The sequence below is a fragment of the Oxyura jamaicensis genome, chromosome 7, assembly GCF_011077185.1.
Source record: "Oxyura jamaicensis isolate SHBP4307 breed ruddy duck chromosome 7, BPBGC_Ojam_1.0, whole genome shotgun sequence".
NCBI classification, from domain to species: Eukaryota; Metazoa; Chordata; class Aves; order Anseriformes; family Anatidae; genus Oxyura; species Oxyura jamaicensis.
This window is the reverse complement of record NC_048899.1, coordinates 10,515,185-10,536,050: the sequence shown is the minus strand read 5'-3', so window position 1 is coordinate 10,536,050 and position 20,866 is coordinate 10,515,185. Positions and strand designations below refer to the sequence as shown.

The window sequence follows — 20,866 nt, the reverse complement described above, 5'->3', positions numbered from 1 at the left end:
AGGCAGGAAGCAATGTTCTTCAGGGGAAAAAAAAAAAGGCTGCTGGGTATTGAAACACAGAGTTAGGAGTGTAAGTTGGATATGAAGGCAGAAAAAAAATCTTGTTTGGAGAGAGTTATGTATGATTAATTACTATGTTTTTTCTTAGCATTTTTTGTTGTAATCATGAAGCAGATCTAAAAATGACTGTATATGTGATTGGATACTTTGCCAGGGAATGGGAAGGAAATAAAATGTTTTTCAGATAAATTTCATGTACCTTAAGGTTACAAAGGTAATGGTCTTGTTTGAAATTTTTTATTTTTTTTATTTTTTTTGTAATAGAAGAAGCTTCTGTAATACAGTTTTTGTATTTAGTGATTCAGTAAAGTTGAAATGTATCTATTAAAGCAGATGGAAATAATCAATGTGAATCAGTCTGAACTTTCATTCTCTTCTAAAGTAACTTAAGTATAAACAGTTACTTACGTAGAAAAAATGAATTTGGATGCTGAAATGCTTCCCCCCTTTTTTTTAATCATCTCAGTTCTGATTTTCTGAACAGAGAGAACATGGCCCCATCAAGCTGGGTTGTTGTTTTTTTTTTTTTTGAGGGCGTGGGGTTGGCACGAGATGTATATGTCCTCCAGGAAGGAATGAGGATCCATCCAGAGAGCAGTAGTAATAATAAAGCCGGCAATAAGCAATTAATTACATTAGTGACTTGTACAGAAAAGACTAATCATGCAAAAAAATAAAAACCAACCTAAAACCCAGGACAAACAAAAACTTCAAACAACCTCCTCCCATCCAGAAACAAAAGAAAAACCTCAAACAACTCCCACCCAGGAGATCTGATGAGGCAGACGGATGTCTGTTTTTCGGTTTCGATCCCTCTGCCCTCTTTGGTCACCCTGAGGCTTCTGTGGTCTATTCCTCATCTCGCAGAGATGCAGCTGCACTTGGTGGACCTTTGAGCAAGAGCAGCTGTCTCTGTTTTTCTGTTCTTTTGTTGATTGTCCACTAGAGGAAACTACAAGACACTGATAACCAAATACTGTTTGCTTTTCATCGTTGCCTCTTGCTTCTATTTTCTGCCTTTTTTTAATGCCCATTTTCTATCTTTTGCTGACCTCACTGATAACAGAGAACTTTGTATTGCAGGGCCCAACAGCCACTTTCCAAAATAAATGATTTTATATGATTACATGCACCTTTCATTACTTAGTAAAGGCATGCAGAAATATTTTCTCATTTTTAGTAGCAAATAGGAGCTACAGGAAAAGCTCTGTGTGTTCTGTTGCCTTTTAAGCGAGGGAAACAAAAGTGGTAGTGGTATGCATATTGTAAGATTGATCCCCTCCCTTTCTTTTTTTAATCTTGAGATTAATTATAACGAAATCCATGTACAAATTGGAGCAAACTCAGTCTTTTTCATGACATATACTGTTTCATATTCTGTAGTGGCTTTAATTCTCAACTACAGTAGACATACGAAAAAACAGAAAAAAACACTGGCTGTTACAAAGTTTTGTTTGAGCTTTTTAAACTGAGTGATTAGCAGAAATAATGACCCTGTCAGCCTTAATCACATTAAAATGTGGTTAACATCATTTAATTTTTTCCACTTAATATGCGAAAATTTCCAGTAGATTTGCAGTGAAGGCCATTGAAATTCCATTAGAACAAGAATAAAAATTTCAGGCATCATTTATTCAGAGAGGGAATAAAGGTCTCGATTGAAAACTGCTGAATCTTTCTATTAGAGAAACTATGAATCATTGCATTGAGCAGTACCTTCAGCTTCTATAGTACTGAGTATGGGTTGCTTTTGAATGAATGGAATGCATTTGTACTGGGGTGATTTTTTGAAAATTGCAGCGTACAAGTTTTGCACAAAATCAATAAACTCTTTTTCCGTAAAGAATTACTACGTGCTGTAGAGCTAGGAGAGTATTTCTGGTGTAGGCATCTTGTCACGGGGAGGTTCTGATTCACGTTGTTTTTATTAAGAGATATAGGAACGTGGTATCTTCTGATTGATGCGTAACATGTAGCTGTAGTTTCTGTGTGGTTAAAGGCAAACTAAGGACACATCGTATTGTCTTCTGCAGCCTTGGCACTTCTCGTTGGGTGTTCCACAGGTACGCGCTGAAGTACGGCACACAGTAACTATAGGAGCCCGCTAGAGAAACTACCAGCAGCATCTTTGCTGAGAGGAACTTCTCTTTCTAGGAAAGATAATGATGTTTGTTAACTGTACCATAGCCTGCTGTATTTAGGTTTTTGTCCTTTGCCTGTGAAAAGAGAAGGCTTCGTCTGATAAGTAGGGGCACTAGAAATACAGTAAGTTCAGTGCTTTTGTTGATGTTACTGAAGGACTTAGAGTGAATATTTCTTAAATACCACTGTGTATCTGACAAGATATAATGCCTTTATAGAACCATTTTTGTGTCTCTAGCAACTCAAAGTCTATACAGTGTTTCTTGTTTAAATTTTTATCTTGATCCTGAGCCATTTTAGCCTATTACATAATTACTTTCTACTCCTTCTAATGGGAAAATCTTAAAAAATACATTGCATTTGTGCAGAACACAAACTCCAACATTCCAGTATTTGTACAATTTATTTATTAAATAAAATGTAAGAAAGTGCAGTGGTAAATATTGGTGTAGTAGTAAATGCTGTGGGATTTTCTTGGAATAAGTCAGTTGTTACTGAAGAACTGAGCATACCTAGCCAGAATTTGGATGTGTCTCTGATCCATCTGTCCCTGTGTATGGCATCATAGAAGCATTTAGATTGGAAAAGACAACTAAATCCAACCATCAGTGTAACATCACAAGTTTGCCACTAAGCCATGTCCCTAAGCAGCACATCTATATGTCTCTTAAACAACTCTAACAAGGGCGGCTCCACCCCTTCCCTGGTCAGACTGTTCCAGTGCCTAACCACCCTTTCCATGAACAAATTCTTCCTGATATCCAATCTAAACCTTCCCTGGCATGTCCTGAGGCCGTTTCCTCATGTTCTGTATGTTGAAGAATGAAAGAAAATCATTAGGAGTTGGGTCCCTGATCAGGACCTGAACTGTTTGCCCTGCAAATGAGGCAAAAGGAAGAAGTGTGGTAGAGATTGGAAGCCAGAGTAAGAGAGAGATGCAGACTGAACGAAGAGATGCAGAAGGGCACTTGGAAGCATCTTTCTAAAGAGTTGTTGGACCAGGATGGAAAACTTTGAAGACCAGAGAATGACACTGGGAGAAGAAACCAGAATGAGCAACAGAATATGAACAACTGTTGGATGGCATGGGAAAGTGGTCGTATTTAGGAAGGATCAGAAGAGACTCTACTCACTAGGTTTTTCTCCATCTTACAAAACGAGTCATTAAATTCGGAATTGTGTCTTTTTGTTTCTCTGCTCTTAGCAAGTATCTGTGATATCATATGGAAGGATGTCTGCCCAGCTTCTAGCACATCAAGGGGCTAGTACTTACTGTTTGTAGCTCAAAGATAGTTTTGTGTAGTGGATATGTAATGGGTACATTCAGAATAGAATTTAGCACCTTTATTGGTTGCCTTTTTAGAAATTGGAATTTATGTACAGGTACGTTAAGTGGCTTGATGTTGAAAAGCAAAGCACTTTGAAGTCGCAAAACATCCGTGTGAAGGTTACCAGTGCATTTCAGAATTCCTTCCCTGCTTCAGAGGCGTGTCTGCTCCTGGGTATGCTAACAGTTCCCTTTCCCTTACAGGCTTTCCCTTACAGAGAGTCTTGTCTTGCCCAGTGCAAAGGACGAGCTTGCTCTTGAGGATGCAGCAGGGTTGGGTAGGATGGGAGACTTTTGTCAATGGGATTCACTTCCTCTGGAGCAAAACTTGATACTGACATGGAACTGGAGGAGGCCAAGGGGTGGCTTTATGTTAAAGGCAGTTGATCTGCCTGGAGTTTTGGGGTTGGAGAACTAGACTTCTCTTTTGTCTCTTTTAGATTTCCATTTGTGATGCCAAGTAAGTAACTTTCATTAATTTTTTCACACATTTTAAAATAATCGTGTTCTTTGTTTGACCTGGGATAATGATATCCAGTGTTCTCATTAGCTCTATTTTTTCAAAATTTGGGCAAGGTACACATTTTAATCGCTTATTCCATAGCTGTGATGGAAGTACTGTAGCCACCTCTTCTGCCCTTTCTGCACTTTCCTTATGAGCGGTGCTGGATCCATGCTGACCTATACATGGTCTGAGAATATCATGGGTCAATTTTGACTTCTATTACATATTCTTTTGGAAGAGCAGAACTCGTGGAGTCTGATTTTCCACAAGTTTGAATCTTGTTTCCTTACAACAGTGATTACTGGTGTATAATTGTTCTTTAAAAAATAATAGCATGTTGCATGAACAGTTAGGTGCCATCATATTTGAGTGGATAGTGAGGACTTTGTGTGCGATGCTCTGTCTGCCAGCCTACCACCGTTGGTCAGCTGGATAGCTACAGACATGTCAAATATATGATGGTTGAGTTCTTCATGCCTTTTCCCTAGTGGAGACACTGGTTTTTACAAAACCTGTAGGGACTTGATTTGTATCAGATTGAGACCCATTTGTCCCACTTCTGCATTTCTGGGTAGCGTTTATGTACTTCTGAATTTACAAAGTGTAAAGCTTCCTTGTAACTATATGGTAATCCCTAAATTACTGTAATCCCTCCTCTGCATTCAGAACAGAACCAGTTATTGTTGGTAGCTACATAATGTAGTAATGACTTTCATAAGTTAATTAAGCTTTTTTTTTTTTTTATCAGTAGCTGATTGTTTTGCACTTAGTACTGGGAGGCTGTTCACAGAACCTCACTGCTGTCCTGCTTTGAAAATATTCTGCCAATTTCCAGCCTACGTTTTTCTGGGGCTGTTTTTTTCATTGGTGGTTTTGGTAGTTTTGTCCGGCAGATTAAATAGTATCTTACTTAACTGGTGTTTGCCTCTTGTGCTTGAAGCAGGCATTATCAATTCTATGCTTCTATCATTTATGTGAGGTTTCTGTTCCTCCGAAAACCTTAGATCTGTTCTGAAAATAAGTCATCTTTCTGTGAATTTAGCTGACCACAGCTGCACGTAGTACTCCATGTTTCTGTGAATAGCTTATATGCAGATGCAATGTATCTGGTTAAACAAAGGGAAATGTTTCCAACAAGATCTGTAGATTATATTTACTTTTTCCGTGTTGCATTGTGTTGGTGGCTTAGAGCTGTTTTGAGGAAGACTAACATGTCATGATCCCCCTTCTTTGCCACTCCAAACTGATGATGATGGCTACTTCCTTGAGGAAGACATCTCTTGGTCTTGCAGAGGACGTAGCAGGCACCCACTGTTTGCGTCAAGGTCATGAATGTAGGTATTAAAAAGATCCGTGTAAGTTTGATCCTTGAGAAACTTCCTGAATGATATCCTCATACACCAAGTTGTTCTCCTGTCAACACGTTGAGTGCATTACTCAGTGCATGGTCTGTACAAATCCACTTCCACCTCTTTACTGGTGAATGAGTAGTTTCACACACAGCACCGTATCAAATCCTTTATAGATGTATTCCTCCTGCGTAGAAAATCATATGTCACATCAATGAGAATAAATTTATCAGGGCATGCTTTATTTCTCCCTTTAAACCAAATTACTTGTATTTACCAAGGTTATTTTCTGTGATTGTTTCTTCTTTGATGGTATCATTGCTCAACCAAACTAAGTCTGAAATAGCTTTGTATCTGTGAAGTGACTCTTCGGTGGAGAAATGAATTGACGATCGCATACCAGAATAATGGCCCACTAGAATTTTTGTAGCGTTTTTCCTTTGACTTGGTCTGCCTTTAACCATATAGTGCTTACTAGAGCTTTTGCCTGCTGAGCAGGCCTTTTCCAAACTTAAATTCCACGGTATCTCTAAAACAGAGAAAATGAATAAATCCTTTTGGTCACTAAAGTAAGATTGGTTTTCATGCATCTCATATGCTAAAAGCGTGATTTGTTTTAATCAGTTCTGTAGTGGTAGACCAATGGTGCATCCATTACTTTAGTCTTTAAATGCACGACCGGGCGAAGTGTTTTCAACTGTTGTTTTGGATGGAAAGAAGGAATGAACAGGAAGTGGAAAACAGGTTATGTCGGCTACCGGTACAGAATGCTTTTGGCTTGGGAGCTGATTGTTTTCAATTAAAGTTTAATGACAATGTACATTTATGTCATAGGCTTTCTCTGTGCAACTGTAGATATGATTCCTATAGTATGTCCCATGCATATTTGAGTTACTTTGAAAAAGTGAAATGATGTGATGTTTAGCTACAGAGAAATGTCAAAAACAATGCATTTATACGATATGAAAGATTTGCAAGCGCAAGCTAGCAATTGATAGTAATATTATAATTAGCTCTTTATGCAGGCTGTTTTTTATTCATGAACATTTTCATTTATGTTGACAACTATCATGCATGCCACCACACATGGAGCCTTTTCCGTAGTCAGAAGAGACTGAACATGAATTAGCTTGGTTTTGGGCTGACGTTCCCAGTTTGCTATTGAAAAGTAGTTTCTGACCAGGTCATAGAGATTGAAGTAGCTTGCACTTCAGGTTTGGCTCTTTGATTCTGTTGTTGTTAGTGCTAGTATTTGCAAGGGCAAAACATTTTACAGAGAGCTGTGACTTGGAGGTGGAACTTTTTTTCAGTCAAATAGTTGTGTTAAAGAGGCTGGGAGTGTTCAGTGCATCCTGATTCCATAATCAATAAGAAAATGAAGATTGGTAAACCGGTGGTTTTGTAAGTCAAGTTTTAGTTTGGTGTTTGCAAAGTAAAAATGTTTTGTATGTACTCACCCACAGAATAAGAGTATTTCTGACAAATATACTTTTCCTTCCATTTCCAGCCATAAAAATTGAGTCTAACAGATCCTTTGCAGCCTGTCAGATAAGCAGTGTAATTTCAGACAGTGATCCATATACTTACTTATTCCTGCTTCTGAAAAATCAAAGTTAGTGTTCCTGCAGGACAAGTATGTTTTAGCAGAATGTTCAAATATTGTTATTCTTTCTGTTCACCTTAGTTTAAATGGATAAACAGACTGTAGAACTGAATATTTTTGTGACAGCTATGCAGGTCAAGGCATCTCTGCACACTGTGAAAATCCCTGGTTCATTTAGTGTTTTATTTGGACATGATGATGTTCCTTTGACAGTGCGGTATCTGTTGCTGTATTTATTAGAGAGTATTGGGGGGAAATGTACCAGCAGGGGGTAAGACTTGGGCACACCACAGAATTTTACACGTGCAACTTAGGCACGTAAGGCTATGGTTAGTTTCTAAAGCAGCCTATGAAAAGTAGAAAGAAGATGCTTTAAGGAGAATGTTAGAACAGGAGCCCAAATTTAAGTGGTCTGAATTGCTCTCAGAAGAGCCTCCTGCTTCATTAACTATGTAGGGAGCAGAGTGAGATTAGGTATCGGGTGTCTGAAATGAAGCATTGTATTCTTGGAGTTGCTATACTGTGAATATTAAGTGTTCAGCTAAGTAATTCTTTCATTGCTGTACTGAGAGCTTAGAAGCTGTTCTTTTTCTGGATAAATATCAAAGTTAATTTCTGATTTATTGAGTAGGGTATTCCCTACTAAAGCAAATTTGGTCTTTGTCAAAAAACACCCACAGCCTATGCCAATATTGCTAGCTTCTGTGACTTTCATTTCTAGTCTCATTAAAATTGTTTCTAAAATGTTGCTTGTAGTATTGTGTGATATCAAAGTGTGGACCTACTATGTGGTAAGCTGGGTGCAGAAAAGGAAAATAAACAGGTTTTATTACTTTAAATCTAATGCACTTACCGTAGTAACACTTGGCTCTTGCAGTTTTAATGCTTACATAGTTTTTAACAACTGATGGAGGAAGGAAGAGAGAATTTGTGAGTTGTGTGGTGTAGAAAGACTCCACAGTTAAGATGATAAAAAAGAATGTTGGAGATGCAAGGAATATCTCCGCTTATCATGTGTGAGCAGGGGAAGATACTTCATTAAGAGAATCAGAGAGCAACATTCTGAGCCAGTTTGTTTAGATTTCATTTGATTGTTGTGCAACACTAATGAAAGCCAAAACTAACACATGGTGTAGTCTTTATTTGTGTTACTCGTTGCAGATTTTTAATTAGCACTAGTGGAATATATTCCCAATTACTTTTAAAGTATAGTGTCTTATTTCAAGTGGTGTGTGTGTGTGTATATATATTTAATTACGTGGGAGTTTTATGTAGATCATATTTTTTGTTTGAGAATATGGCCTTGTGTTTGTTACTATACATGTGCACACAGTGCATAGAATTAGGGAATATAAATTTAAGATGTTGTCCATCGTGTGTTTCATGTAAAGTTCCTTTTCTGAAAGCATCACATGTTCTTTTGATCAAATATTCTGTTTCTACATGGTTTATAACTCCTTTTTATGGGATTTCATACTTTGAGATTTTGCACTGGTATAAATTATTCCCGTTTTCATACAGGATCCTTAAGAATATGGTTTTCCAAGTGACACAAGAAGCGCTGTCAAGAGACGAAAGTTAAAATTCTCGAGCCATGATGTAAACCTGACTGTGGAACAGGGATTCTCTGCTGATCTGCAGTATCTCAGTCATCATCGTTTTGCACATAGGTCTTGTGACTGAGATTTGCTATAGCTTGACTGAGATTTGTTAAATTACTGTTGTAAACTTTTTAAGGTAACTTTTCAAAAGTCTGTATTTTAGCAATGATAGCAGAAAGAATGACAAGATGTGAATTTCCAAAGGCTTGTTTTCGGTCCAAAGTCCATCTGCCACAAATGGAGCCTATTATGTCTATAACCACGAAACATGTAATGTGCATGATTTGTTGCAGTCTGCATTGTTACGCAGTTTCATCAGTAGTTCCGTCCTGACTGTGCTTGATGCTTGCTGACAGCAAAAGCTATGTCTTTTTTGAGTTAAGACAATTAATTTTCAGAATTGGCAGACCAAGGAGAACTGGAGACTGTAAGCCTTTCACACGCAAGCAGGTGCTGCAGCAGCAGAGCGGTACCATTTCCATTATTGTTTAACTTATAATTGGTTTTGATCACTTTAATGGGGACTATAATGTAAAGAGGTATTACTGAAGTTTTGAACATTAGATCTGAAAGGAATGTTTAAAATGAATCTCAAGATCTTCATTCTTCATGGATGATGCTCCTTACGAATGTTTAAAATGAGGTTACCTTGTCTGACCTTAGTTAGATGGAATTTGTTGTGTAAGGTACTGGAAGTATTTTCTTACTGAAAGCCATATTGGCAGGAAAATCATGCTGGATTGTTTTCCCTCTTCCCTGCTCTCTCTCTTACCACCTTGATATTTTTGAATTCGGACTTGGTTTTAGAGATCAACAACTTGATTTTTCTGTTATGCAGGCTTTATTGCTCCATGTTACAGAAGTATTTTGTCCTTTAACTGATGTCTGTATTCAGTTTACAGGTAACATCATGTTCTCTGATACTATTTTTTTCATAGTGCCAACATCTTGCAAACTCCAAACAACTAAACAAGCTTTGTGTTAGTTAAATCTTTATGTGAACTATGTTCGAAAAGTGGTCAATAGCATGAAGTTGTAAGTGAAGTGTTAACATCCTTGTCTGTTTTAACATACCACAGAACAGTGAATACCTCCAGGTAGTTCTTCCAGAACAGATAAACTGAGAACTGTGTACTGCTAGCATAATATTATACTACATTAGACAATTTGTTAACAAAATTGTGTCTTGGGTGTGAATTGCCTTTACATGAATTTCCAGCAGTATTACCTTGATTTTTTTTTTCTTGTCAACTAAAGTTTTCTGCCTTGGAGGATATATTTTTTTAGCGATCTCATACAGGATAATTGTGACCGAGGACTTGTCATAGACCAGCATTCTGCAGTAATAAACACTGAAAATCCTGATAGCACCTGGCTACGTAGCTTTGCTCTTTTTTGAGTGGAAGGCTAACCTAGTGCATTCCTGTCCCTCAGTCTTCAGCCGCTCCTGCACCATCTTCCCCTTCTATTGACGCAAGTGGTTGTGAGGATACGTGGGCAAGTGAATTGATCTAACTAGTAAAAGAAAAGGGATGTCGAAGTAAATAAATGAATTTCCTCTCCTTCCCCAAACTGCATTTTGCCAGGCTGTTTTGGTGGTGAATGGCACGGGTATGACTGCAGCGAGTGCTGGTAGGACCCCTGCTCCGTGTCCGGCTGGTAGCAGAGAAGCAGGTGTAACATCTGGATGGATAAGGAATAGTATAAGAAGATCAAGTCTAGGTTTTAAAAAAAGTTTCTTTAGAAACCGGGATTCAACGTGAACTAAAAGAGTAGGTGCAATACTGGTCACCCCATCTACCAAAATGATTTTGCAGAGTTAGAGGGGATTTAGGATAGCAGTGATAGAGGTCAAGGCCATGGAAAAACTGCCTTTGCATACATGAGGCAGAGAGCCTGGAATTACTTAAATTTGAAAGGAGACTGTTAAGGAAAGCTATAAAAACATCTGAATAAATGGCAAATGACAGTGTAGATCAGAAACTTCTATTCTTCTTTTCTTGATATAGTATCAGTTGAAATTACAATTAAGTTAAAAATGTGTGAAATCAGGTCTGGTAGAACAAAATACTTTATATAACTGTTCTGCCATAAGATTCCTGAGATCACAGGATGTGTCAGAAGTCCCCAAAATTTTTGTGGTGAAGAATTTTTAAGGACTCTTGCTCTTCGTGGTGGAAGGCCAAAGTCGGTGCGTGGTGGGGGTGACAGTGACACCAGGGTGAGATCAGTGCTCAACCCTGGTCTCTCTCTGGAGATTCATCTGGATTCAGCGAGTAGCGTGGGAGGCAGGGTCCCGAAGGGGATATGAGCATCAGGCTCTGGGAGGTTACCCCAGACCCTCTGGGAACTGCAAATAAAGTAGAGTGAATTCCTAAACGTTACTGATGGTCTGCAATGGGATTGCCTAGGTCGGTAACAGGTACTCCAAAACCTTCTGCAAGTCTTTTTTCTTCATAAAAAGCAAACTGTCACGGTGGGGAAGAAAGTACCCTTTTCTAACCTATTCTTTAATATTTTCTTGTTTAGTCTTCCTTTCTGCTCACGTAGGGCAAGAAGAAAGGGATACCCTCAAAAAGAGCCAGGCAACAGTAAGAGTTACAGCATGTTCGCCTGTTACAGCAGAGTAACAGATTACGACCTGAGCTTTGTTTCCCGTTCTTGATTTCTACTACTGACCTGTTCTGTGATATAACATTATTATATGCATCAGTTACATCATTTTTCCTGTTCCATCCTTTGTTGGTAATAGAAATTTAGAATGAAAGCTTACTGAGGCTGTGCGGGTTTGTTTGTATCTCTACCTACATATGTATGTACACCCATGGTGCTGAGAATAGCAGGACCTGGTCTTGTGGAGCCCGCGTGCTAACAAAATGGAAGGACAGGACGTCACCTGTGAACTGCACCGTGTAGCACTGGTGCTCAGATAAATTGGATTTTCCTCTCCCACCCCACCAAATCAACTAGACCTAATGGTTCCTATTGTAGAGGCATTCGGGACCTGGTTTTAAAAAAAAAATACTTCCTAATTTATCATCACTGCAGATAACTTGTGGGTAGTGGGTGAGGCTTAAAGGACAGAAGGCAGCCACAAAGAGGAAAGAAAAGCAATTTCTAATGATTTTTTCATTAATTTCAAGATAAACATTGGAACAATTCAACTGCTTTTAATCATCGAGAAGCAAGCCAGTGGACAAGTAGTAGCCAACAAGAATTTGTAAAGACAAAGTTGTCAGATACCTGAGATAAATTTAACGGCCTTGTATATTGTGAAAAAACATACTAAACTATGTATTGTGATTTTTATTACGGCTCTAAAGGCTTTAATGCCTTACAACATTTCCATAAACAAAATAGCAAATTCTGGTCAAATGGAAACTACTGAAAGTTTGAGTGTGAAAGATTGGTTGGAAGATAATACACAGAGCATAGTTATCAGTGGTTCACTTTCCAAATGGAAGAATATCTCATTATGAGATCTGCTGAAGCGGCTGCTGGTTGAATACTGTTACGCATTTCCATTAATGAGCTGGATGATGAGCGTTCTTGTTAAATCTGCAGATGACCCCAAACTAGGAGATGTCCAGGTATGCAGAGAACAAAATTAGAATTTAGGAGCATCTCAAGAAATAGAAGAAATCATTAGGTAAAAAACAGAGTTAGGGTGCAGCTTCTGAGGAGAGGGATTTTAAGCAGGAATAATCAACTATGCAAATATAGCATTAAGGACAAGCTGGTCACGTGGGGTCGTATAAAAAGGTATAAACTGAGTGTGAGATAACGTTTCAGTGCTGTCACAAAAAAAATAAATGGTGTACCAGGTTTTATAAACAGAAGTGTCATCTGATGAATGTGAGTTAATTCTCTGGTGCTCCCCCACCCGCTTGTAAGACCTTATTACTGAAGGGTCTGAGGAGTGTGGGGGGGGGACTGTGTGCTTCCAGGCATATTTAGACCAACTGGACAGAGTCCAGAAAAAAAACAACACTGAGAATGGTTAGAAGTTTAGAAACTAAGAGGTGTAAAGTTAGAATTAATACATGGCTGATATAAGGAAAGCTCTAAATAAGTGGAAAACAATTTAAAAATAAATAATAATAATAATAATAATAAAGACCTGAGTCTTAAGGTACATAGAAGAGCTTTTCAGCAGTGGGGAATGAAGCACTACACAGATTGCCGTGAATAGTTTTTAAAAATCCTCGGTTGCTCAGAGCTATGAAGAGAAAGAACATGTTGAAATTCCTAGGTCCTTGTAGTCTTGCTCTTATCTGTAAATCTTTTTTTTTTCTTTCCCTCCAGTCTTCTGTATGTTTTCATGACTTAATTTGATCTTTATATTTCTTTCTCCACCTTTCAGTCTTTCTTGCGGTGCTGCCCGGTATTTTCTCCTTCCCTGCCATGCTGTTTTGTTTCTGCCAATTTCCACTCTTAGTCCAGGCACAGGACAGAGAAGCAATTGTTTCTCTCCCATGAGTTGGATGGGTGAGTTTTTTTGGTCTTGCTTGTATGAAAGCGTACTTTGACAAATCACCTTTCTTGTTGGGGTCAGTTTTTCAGATCATCTTGTCTTGCAGGTATCCACAGAGCTTGCGTTCTCTCTGCAGCTTCTCTCTTCCATCACTTCTTCTATTTCCATCAGAACTCTGCCTCTGTTCCCAGCTGGATCTCTCATGTGAAACTCAGCTTGTCAAATGTCATTCTATAGTTAATGTACCTGCTTCAGCTCCTGTATTTATTTTGGCTGTCTGCAGGTATTGGTTTCTTTTGCCACAGGAACCACCACGGTTTTACAGCTTCCTTCCCTTCTCCACAGCTCCCTTTTTTTGGTGCTCTTTGCTTATTGGCCTTCTCAGTGGCAGTCCTGATTTTTAAACCTTTTTCCAAGGTCTGAATCCTGTTCTGCATCCCGGTTTAATGCCAGCAATTAACTCTGGTAGTCATCCTGATCCTGCTGCCCTTGGAGTACGGGCTTCTTTAGTTTGCTTTCTCCTTGTCAGGCTGGTGCAAAGTTAAAATCTGGAATCCCCTGAAATGATGCCTTTGTTAAATTTGGGGATCTAGTAGTGGCAAGAAAGCACTTAGGTCTTCACAGTTTTTTCCCAGGTGGTAATAGGTATGTTGTCATGCTTTTGTGCTTCCTCATCCATCAGCCGCCAGTAACAGTGTTAGGTGTGGAAGTGAGCATCTTAATTCCTCTTAGCTGTTTTCACAGGTCAGAATTTTGAGTGCCTCCTCCATGTGCAAGTCAATTCAGGTCTGGTTTTGCTCTTGTGTCAGGTTTTTACAAAGTCTCCTTTTTAATTTAGTTTTAAGTTCAACTTTTATCTAAGACTCTTGTCTTTGCCGGAATGTCTGGTGGTCTTGCTGTCTGTTGGGCCTGTTTTTTTTTTTCCAGAAAGGATCTTACTGTCTGTTTGTGGTGAACAGAGTCGAATTTCAATTCAGGAACCCTTGGTAGTTGCTGTCCTCTTCTCCACACAGCAGCTGGAGGGAACAACTGAGCCATCTCAGTAGAGGAGCGCTGTTAGTTGCCTAAAATGCTCTGAGACATGCCTTGCTGTTAATTCCTGAGCAGAACTAAAGTCTTTCTTCTTTCTGCTGTATGGTTTATAATCAGAATTTGGTTTTGATTCTGCTTTTAACAGCATTTTTAGAAACATGGTTAGGGAAGAGGATTTTTTAAATTGCTTTTAGTGCGTACACCGTTAACAGGTAGTTTTGACTTTAAGTAGTGCCTTCATCTTGAGTACTGTCTTGTTTGTCAAAGTTAAAATAGTTCCATCTGTTAACCATGGTCATTGATTCTTCTGCCTGTTTAAATGCTTTTTTATATGTTGTTAGATTTTAGTGTGTTTTCTTAATTAAGATTTTCTGTTGTCAGTAGTCTTCTCTCTCCGCCTAAAGTCCAATGCCCCTTTGTAGTTCATTGCCGTGTAGCATGACAAAATGAAGAAATACTCCAGGATTTGCTTACCCTAACATGCCTCCAAGTAAGTGTGCTAATGCTGTCCTGTTACGGATGTCCTGGTATTTCCATGGAAAAATGATGTGCTCAAATAAAACAGACTTTGACGTTAATTGTTACCATTTCTTAAGGGAATCTTGTTCTGTTTAGCGCACTTGGTTATCTGTTTAGCGCTACTTGGTTCAAAAGCAAACTTGCACGACCACTTTACCAATCATTAGCCAACCGTTTGCTTTGGGGAAAATGCCATTTAGAAGAGGTATGGGTATTTGAGTATGTACTTTTTATTTTTGTTTGCTTTATTTTGGACACTGTTAGGGGAATTCCTGAGTGCTTTTTAGTGATTCTGTGACATTGAAAGTCACAAAAGTGAAACACTCAGGCAGAGAACCCGACTGTCTCTACAGAGTACGATGCAGTACCATATCTTTTAGTGAGGCTGTAGCAGGTCTGATGTCAGTCACTTCAGAGACCTTTAGACCTCAGTGCTCATTTATTGCTAAAATGTACCAGTTCTGCTCCTGCATTATGAAGATCATCTGTCAACACTTTGAGATATTCTCCTTTGTTATTAAGCTTGTGATGCTCTACACTGTCAGGTTTTTTGCCAATTATAGTTAAGGTACAATGGTGTATTCACTGGATCAAAGTCTCACACTGGCGGTAGAGGAATGATTTGTAAGTCTTTATTCATCTGAATTGTACAATAGAATACCTGAGGAATGCAAATAATCCCTCTAAGGACTCAATAGAAAAGCTGTTAAAATGACAGTCTAAGACTATTATTATTCTGAATTGGTGTTTTAGCCAAAGTAATTATTTCTTATCTTGTTGTTCCACAATAGTTCTTAGTTTATTAGTTACGATGACCATATTTACCAAACAGACTTTGAATCCTATTTTAGGCACGGCATTCATGCCCGTTTCAGTTTTTGAAGTTTGCATGTTTAATTCTGTCTTTCACTTGGTACATTATTTAATTAGTCCAGAGGCTGCTGTAAGATACTTTTTTTAAAGAAAAGAAAAAAAAAAAAGGATGTATGCACAGATGTTGAAGTACGCTTATGAATAGCAGATACATTCCTAGATACGTTTTCCATAAAAGGTTGGCATTTATAAGCTGTGAACTTTGATACCCAGTTTGTTAGCCAAAGTAAATTAGTTAACTACAAACGTCGGCTTTAGAAGCGCTGTTAAATGTCACATGTGGTTTCAGGAACGCACCTTAATTGTGATTCTCAGTTCAGATGTGTCTGAAGGCAAAAGTGTTTCAGTATCAGTCCTGGATACCAGACTATTTTCATTGGGTAACTGGAGGAAAAAAGATTAGTATAATGAGGATTGAAAACCACTGATGGGGTATTTACATAAGTAAATGATAGAAGGACCAGCCTTATATAACAAACGTGTGAAAACTGTTGAGTGAACTTTTATATTCTTTGTCCCATCTAAAGCCCTACTCAGTGGGCCATGCACTTAATCTCATAATAGCTCTGATCCCCTGCTATTTTCTTTGACAAATGTGTGTTGATGAACTTGTGGTTCACTTCATTTTTTTCTGAAGTGACATTTGCATTGATTATTTAAAGGTTTGCAGGCCACAGTTTCAAAGCACTTTAGTATAATAGCAGTTAAAACCTTAGTCTAAATCTTGGAGATTAGCAGGACTAAGAAAAAGAACTCAGCAAGCATAAAACCCTGTGCTGTATGGTGGGTGCTTCAGGTCTGAAACATCTACGGCACCCAAAGTACCGTATTTTGTACTTTTTATCTTAGCGTGCAGGAAATACTCTCTTGCCTGTTGTGCTTTCTTGCTGAATGCACAGAGTTGTCCCCGTTCTTGCCATTCCCACCTGTTCAGAAACAGCGCCCTGTAGGTAACGTTGTGAAGAGTCATCAATCCTTCCAGGTCATTTATGAATATCTCTCTTACCTGTACAGTAAAGAGCATGTGCAGTTCTAAATGCACTGTCTGTGTTTAAAGATTGTTCACTATCCGAATAAAAAATATTTGCAGAATTTACAGATCTTTAAACATTCCATAGATCTGTAGCTCTGAATGCTTAATTTCATTCAACTAAAAAAAACAAAAGGAGATGTACAGTAAGCTATTGCTGATGCTGCCAGTTATGAAGAGAAAACAGAAGATGAGAAATAGAAAATTTGATTCCTTATTTTAAAATAATAGTAGTGTAATATCTAGAAGCTTTGTCCTGGGGAGATAATAGAAAGGTGTGAGAAACTAGTAGCAACATGGCCCTGTATTCATTAGCTATGGCATCCTCTGAGATCAATAACCAGAAAAAACAGGGTACTGCTCTCTGTCTAGGAGTTTGCAGTGTGTAGTGTTTTTTTCTGTCTGCTAATATCAGTTGTCTTAGCCACTGAGAAGAGATGCTTATATATATATAAAAAAAAAAAAAGGAGGGGGGGTGATGTCAGAAGAAAACCTGAAGACCCCCAATTTTTGCCACATTTGATGAATTTCTCCTTTGTAAGTCTCAGAAAAAATGCATCCACAGATCCACAAAGTTTTATTCAGTTAGCATTTTAGATTGCAAGTATTTAACCTCTACCAAAAACCTAGTTATTGTCTCAAATTATGCCCATTTCTTATAGATTAAATGCCAAACAGAAACCAAGAAATAGTGAAATGTTAATGGAGTACACCTGAAGCAATTGCTGCCTGTTAATGCCTTGACCTTGGAAAGCAATACACAAAAAGATGGCATCATAAAACCGTGCAATTCTTATGAATATGTATGTGCTACTTGATAATAATGAATGTGGTACAGCCATGCATGCACTACAAGATAATGTTGTGCCCTTTGTTGTCTACAGGTTGATAAAAATTAAAGAGTGGGTGGACAAGCACGACCCGGGTGCTTTGGTCATTCCTTTTAGTGGGGCCTTGGAACTCAAGTTGCAAGATATGAGTGCTGAGGAGAAACAGAAGTATCTGGAAGAGAACATGACACAAAGGTTAATTAGCATTCATTTTCCCTACACTTTATTATCAACTATTTCCTTGCAGTAATTTAATTGCTTGCGCTGATAGAATAATAAATGACAGAGTAATTACCATTATAAAGAGAGAATCTTCTCCTTTCTTTACCATGAGACAGAGTGAAAAGATTTATTTTAAATTAAGTTTTTAACTGTCATCTGTCATCTCTGTACAGTGTTTTAATTATAACATAGGTATTAGTTATGTATATTTTTGAGAAGGAATGATCACCAAAACTGTTTCGTCATCCATGGGGAACAGGGATGGTGGAAAAAATTTTGCCATAATTTTACTGAAGAACTCCAATAAATTGTTTCAATATTGAATTTCAGTCAAACAGTTATGCTTTCATGACCCGAGTCCTGAAAATTGCATGAGACCAAAAGTGCTGCTTGATAGGGTGTTTTAAATGGATCCCACATTTCTGTATCCTGTGGAATAAACAAATCAAAATACTGTCTTTATGATGCTGCAGTAAATAAAAAAAAATAGTTCTGAAGAGAGTTCAAAGAAAAAGGCTACTCCGATTATCACGGGGTTTTAAAGTAGATCCAGTGTCTTCCAAATATGCAATGTCTTTCCACATAAATTGATTACTTGAGGCATTTAGCTGTTTTATGTGTATACGTTGAATGAATTGGATTCATTTTTTTTTCAGTGCTTTAGCAAAGATCATTAAGGCTGGATATGCGGCACTCCAACTAGAATACTTTTTCACTGCAGGCCCAGATGAAGTGCGTGCATGGACCATCAGGGTAAGATTCATACTTATTCATCAGCTATATCCAGTTCCACACTATTGAATTCAGATTGATATCACTGACTTTGAAGTTTGTCATGGTGGCGGTTAGCTAGTCATTACAGATGAGGTTTTTGTCCAGGATAACTTTAATTATTTGTGAGCTGCTGAACAGTGAAAGTGGAGCTGCATTGATTGAGGCAGGTAACAATTGATTCTGCCTATTACATAGTCTGAATTTCTTCATCCTGTAGAATCTGTCTACCCTCCTCCTGTGGTCAGAGATAAGACGTACCAGTATTGTGCTTGCTTAATCTGTGTGACTGGGTTTGTCTGCAGTGAAATTGATGTTGCTTTTCATTTTGTATTCACTAAGTTTGTTTGGGTTGCGGGTGGTTCATTCCTCCTTTGCTTTGCTCGGATTACATTTTCAGCAATAAAAGCAATATAACATCATTATATTCCTCGTGGATACACAGTTGGGCTCCAAAACCTAAAATCAGGGTGCAATAATTCAGGTCGTTTACTGACTTTAATATTTAGACCAAATTTATTTTGGTAGTTTTATATATGTTTATCCAGGAACTTATGTAATGCCTAAAATTAAATTAAGTATTTTAAATGTTGATGTAGAATGATTACAGCCATAGAGATTGACTAATTTATTCCCAGAGGAGAGTAAGAGCTGAGCTGTAGTGGTTTGCCTTTGAAAATACAGTATGATATAAAAATTAGTATTGAAAAATATTTTGAAATTCATGCAGTTATAAATTCTACCTTAAAATTTATAAAAATGTCAACTTTCGGAGATACAGATCTGTCACTGAGCTTTTATTTGCTGCATCATTATGTTTAGAGCTGTGCAGTGAATTTCAGTGCTGCATTTAATTTCATTTCAAAGGAATTAATTTGTTTTCATTAATCAACATAATTTCCAGTAAATTTATATTTTTACTTGATACTGCTACAGATGTTCGTGTATATATTTCAGCACATTAAACTTACAAGTGTGCTTTAGAATTTTTTTTTAGTCTTTTCATCTGCGTCTCCTTTTACGTGCTAACTCGTAGCTAGTGTCCTTGAAATAGCTACCAAAATAATATAAAAGCAGAAGTTCTTTTTAAAAGCACGTTCTGAAACTCTGCTGTTTTCAGTAGGAGAAATGCTTGCTCTTTATTAGAAAATTTGAAAGCTGGTTTATCTTAAGACTGATTGTAAGTATCTTTGATTTAATGTGCAAAGATATTTAGTCAGGTAAGCATCAGTGAGTAGCCATATTAACCCAATACATCTTTTATTGTAAAAACTGTGCTTTACAGTGTCAGACTCCTTAGCACTTTAACATGCTTTATTAAGCAGCCTTTAGGTCACCATTATTTCTCAAATTTCTTTCCATGGTTGCATGTGCACAGAATGTATGTCCTTGTAATTTAAGGCATACAGCTATAATGCATTCTCCTTTACTGCAAAAGCTTAAATTACCTCATAATATTTGCATGTGATTTTTTAATTTTTTTTTTTAGTGATTCAGTTGTTGACATTTTGGTAAGAATACTCATTTTGTTCTACGTTAGACTTATTAAATTATTCCAAAATAAAAATAAGCCAGTATATTAAAACTTGAGATTCATACATCATTTTTGATTACAAATATTCGCCAATGAGTGTTATCATTTAATTAAAATTATTTGGATGTGACTAAAAGTCTAGAGAATTTCAGATTTTAAAGTTATTTAAAAATCTATATTTTCTTCACTCTCTGTATGAAGACCTAGGGATCGAAGTGAATCCCACAACAAAACACAATCATAGCTTCTCAAATCAATATTGCTGTTTATACCTATTAGGAAAAAACAAAGCTGCCTTTCTTTAATATCAGTTGGTTTATCTGCGGCAAAGGCACTTCTCTGCGAGTCCCAATATCGAGAATTACCCAGCTGTACATGTGACATTTTAACTGATACGAAACAAAGTTTCAACAGATCCTGAAAGCGTATCAAAAAGGAAGAAACCTCTCTCCTGCAATCAATCTTCTTAAATGCAATTAATTTTCTTCCGGTCTTTCCTTTGACAGAAAGGGACGAAGGCTCCTCAGGCAGCAGGGAAGATTCACACAGATTTTGAAAAGGGATTCATTATGGCTGAAGTAATGAAATATGAAGATTTTAAAGAAGGAGGTTCAGAAGCCGCTGTCAAGGTGAGCTTGCCATCTTTTTCTTCTCTCTTTTTCCATATACACCATTTCAAGTGTATTTTACGTTGGGAAGATGTTCTTGATGTTCAGTGAATTTAGCAGTCGCCTTCCTCGAGCAATAAACCAAAAATCCACTGTCTACTTAGGAAAGGATTGAAATGCACCAACTTACTGGCCAAGAATGCAACAGTTTCAGTATCAGAGACATGACAGTTTATGGACTAAATGTCAACCCTGACACCAAAAGCTATGCTGTTTTTTTTTTCCTTACCTTATATATTAGTGTTCAGAATGTAATACTCCTTAAAATGATCATGCTTTTGAAAAATCAAATTTTTGCAATGAGATAGCAGATTTTCAGATTAAAA

General features: G+C 37.6%; 1 protein-coding gene across 3 annotated transcripts in view; it reads left to right on the top strand.

The window, feature by feature from the left end:
- The window catches only part of OLA1 (Obg like ATPase 1), a 126,680-nt gene that overhangs the window by 101,557 nt on the left and 4,257 nt on the right, over positions 1-20,866 (top strand). For all 3 annotated transcript variants that reach the window (XM_035331492.1, XM_035331491.1, XM_035331493.1), the window contains 3 exons: positions 17,400-17,540; positions 18,224-18,320; positions 20,379-20,501. In XM_035331492.1, the coding sequence (XP_035187383.1) occupies positions 17,400-17,540; positions 18,224-18,320; positions 20,379-20,501 (361 nt within the window). The remainder of the gene's footprint in view (positions 1-17,399; positions 17,541-18,223; positions 18,321-20,378; positions 20,502-20,866) is intronic.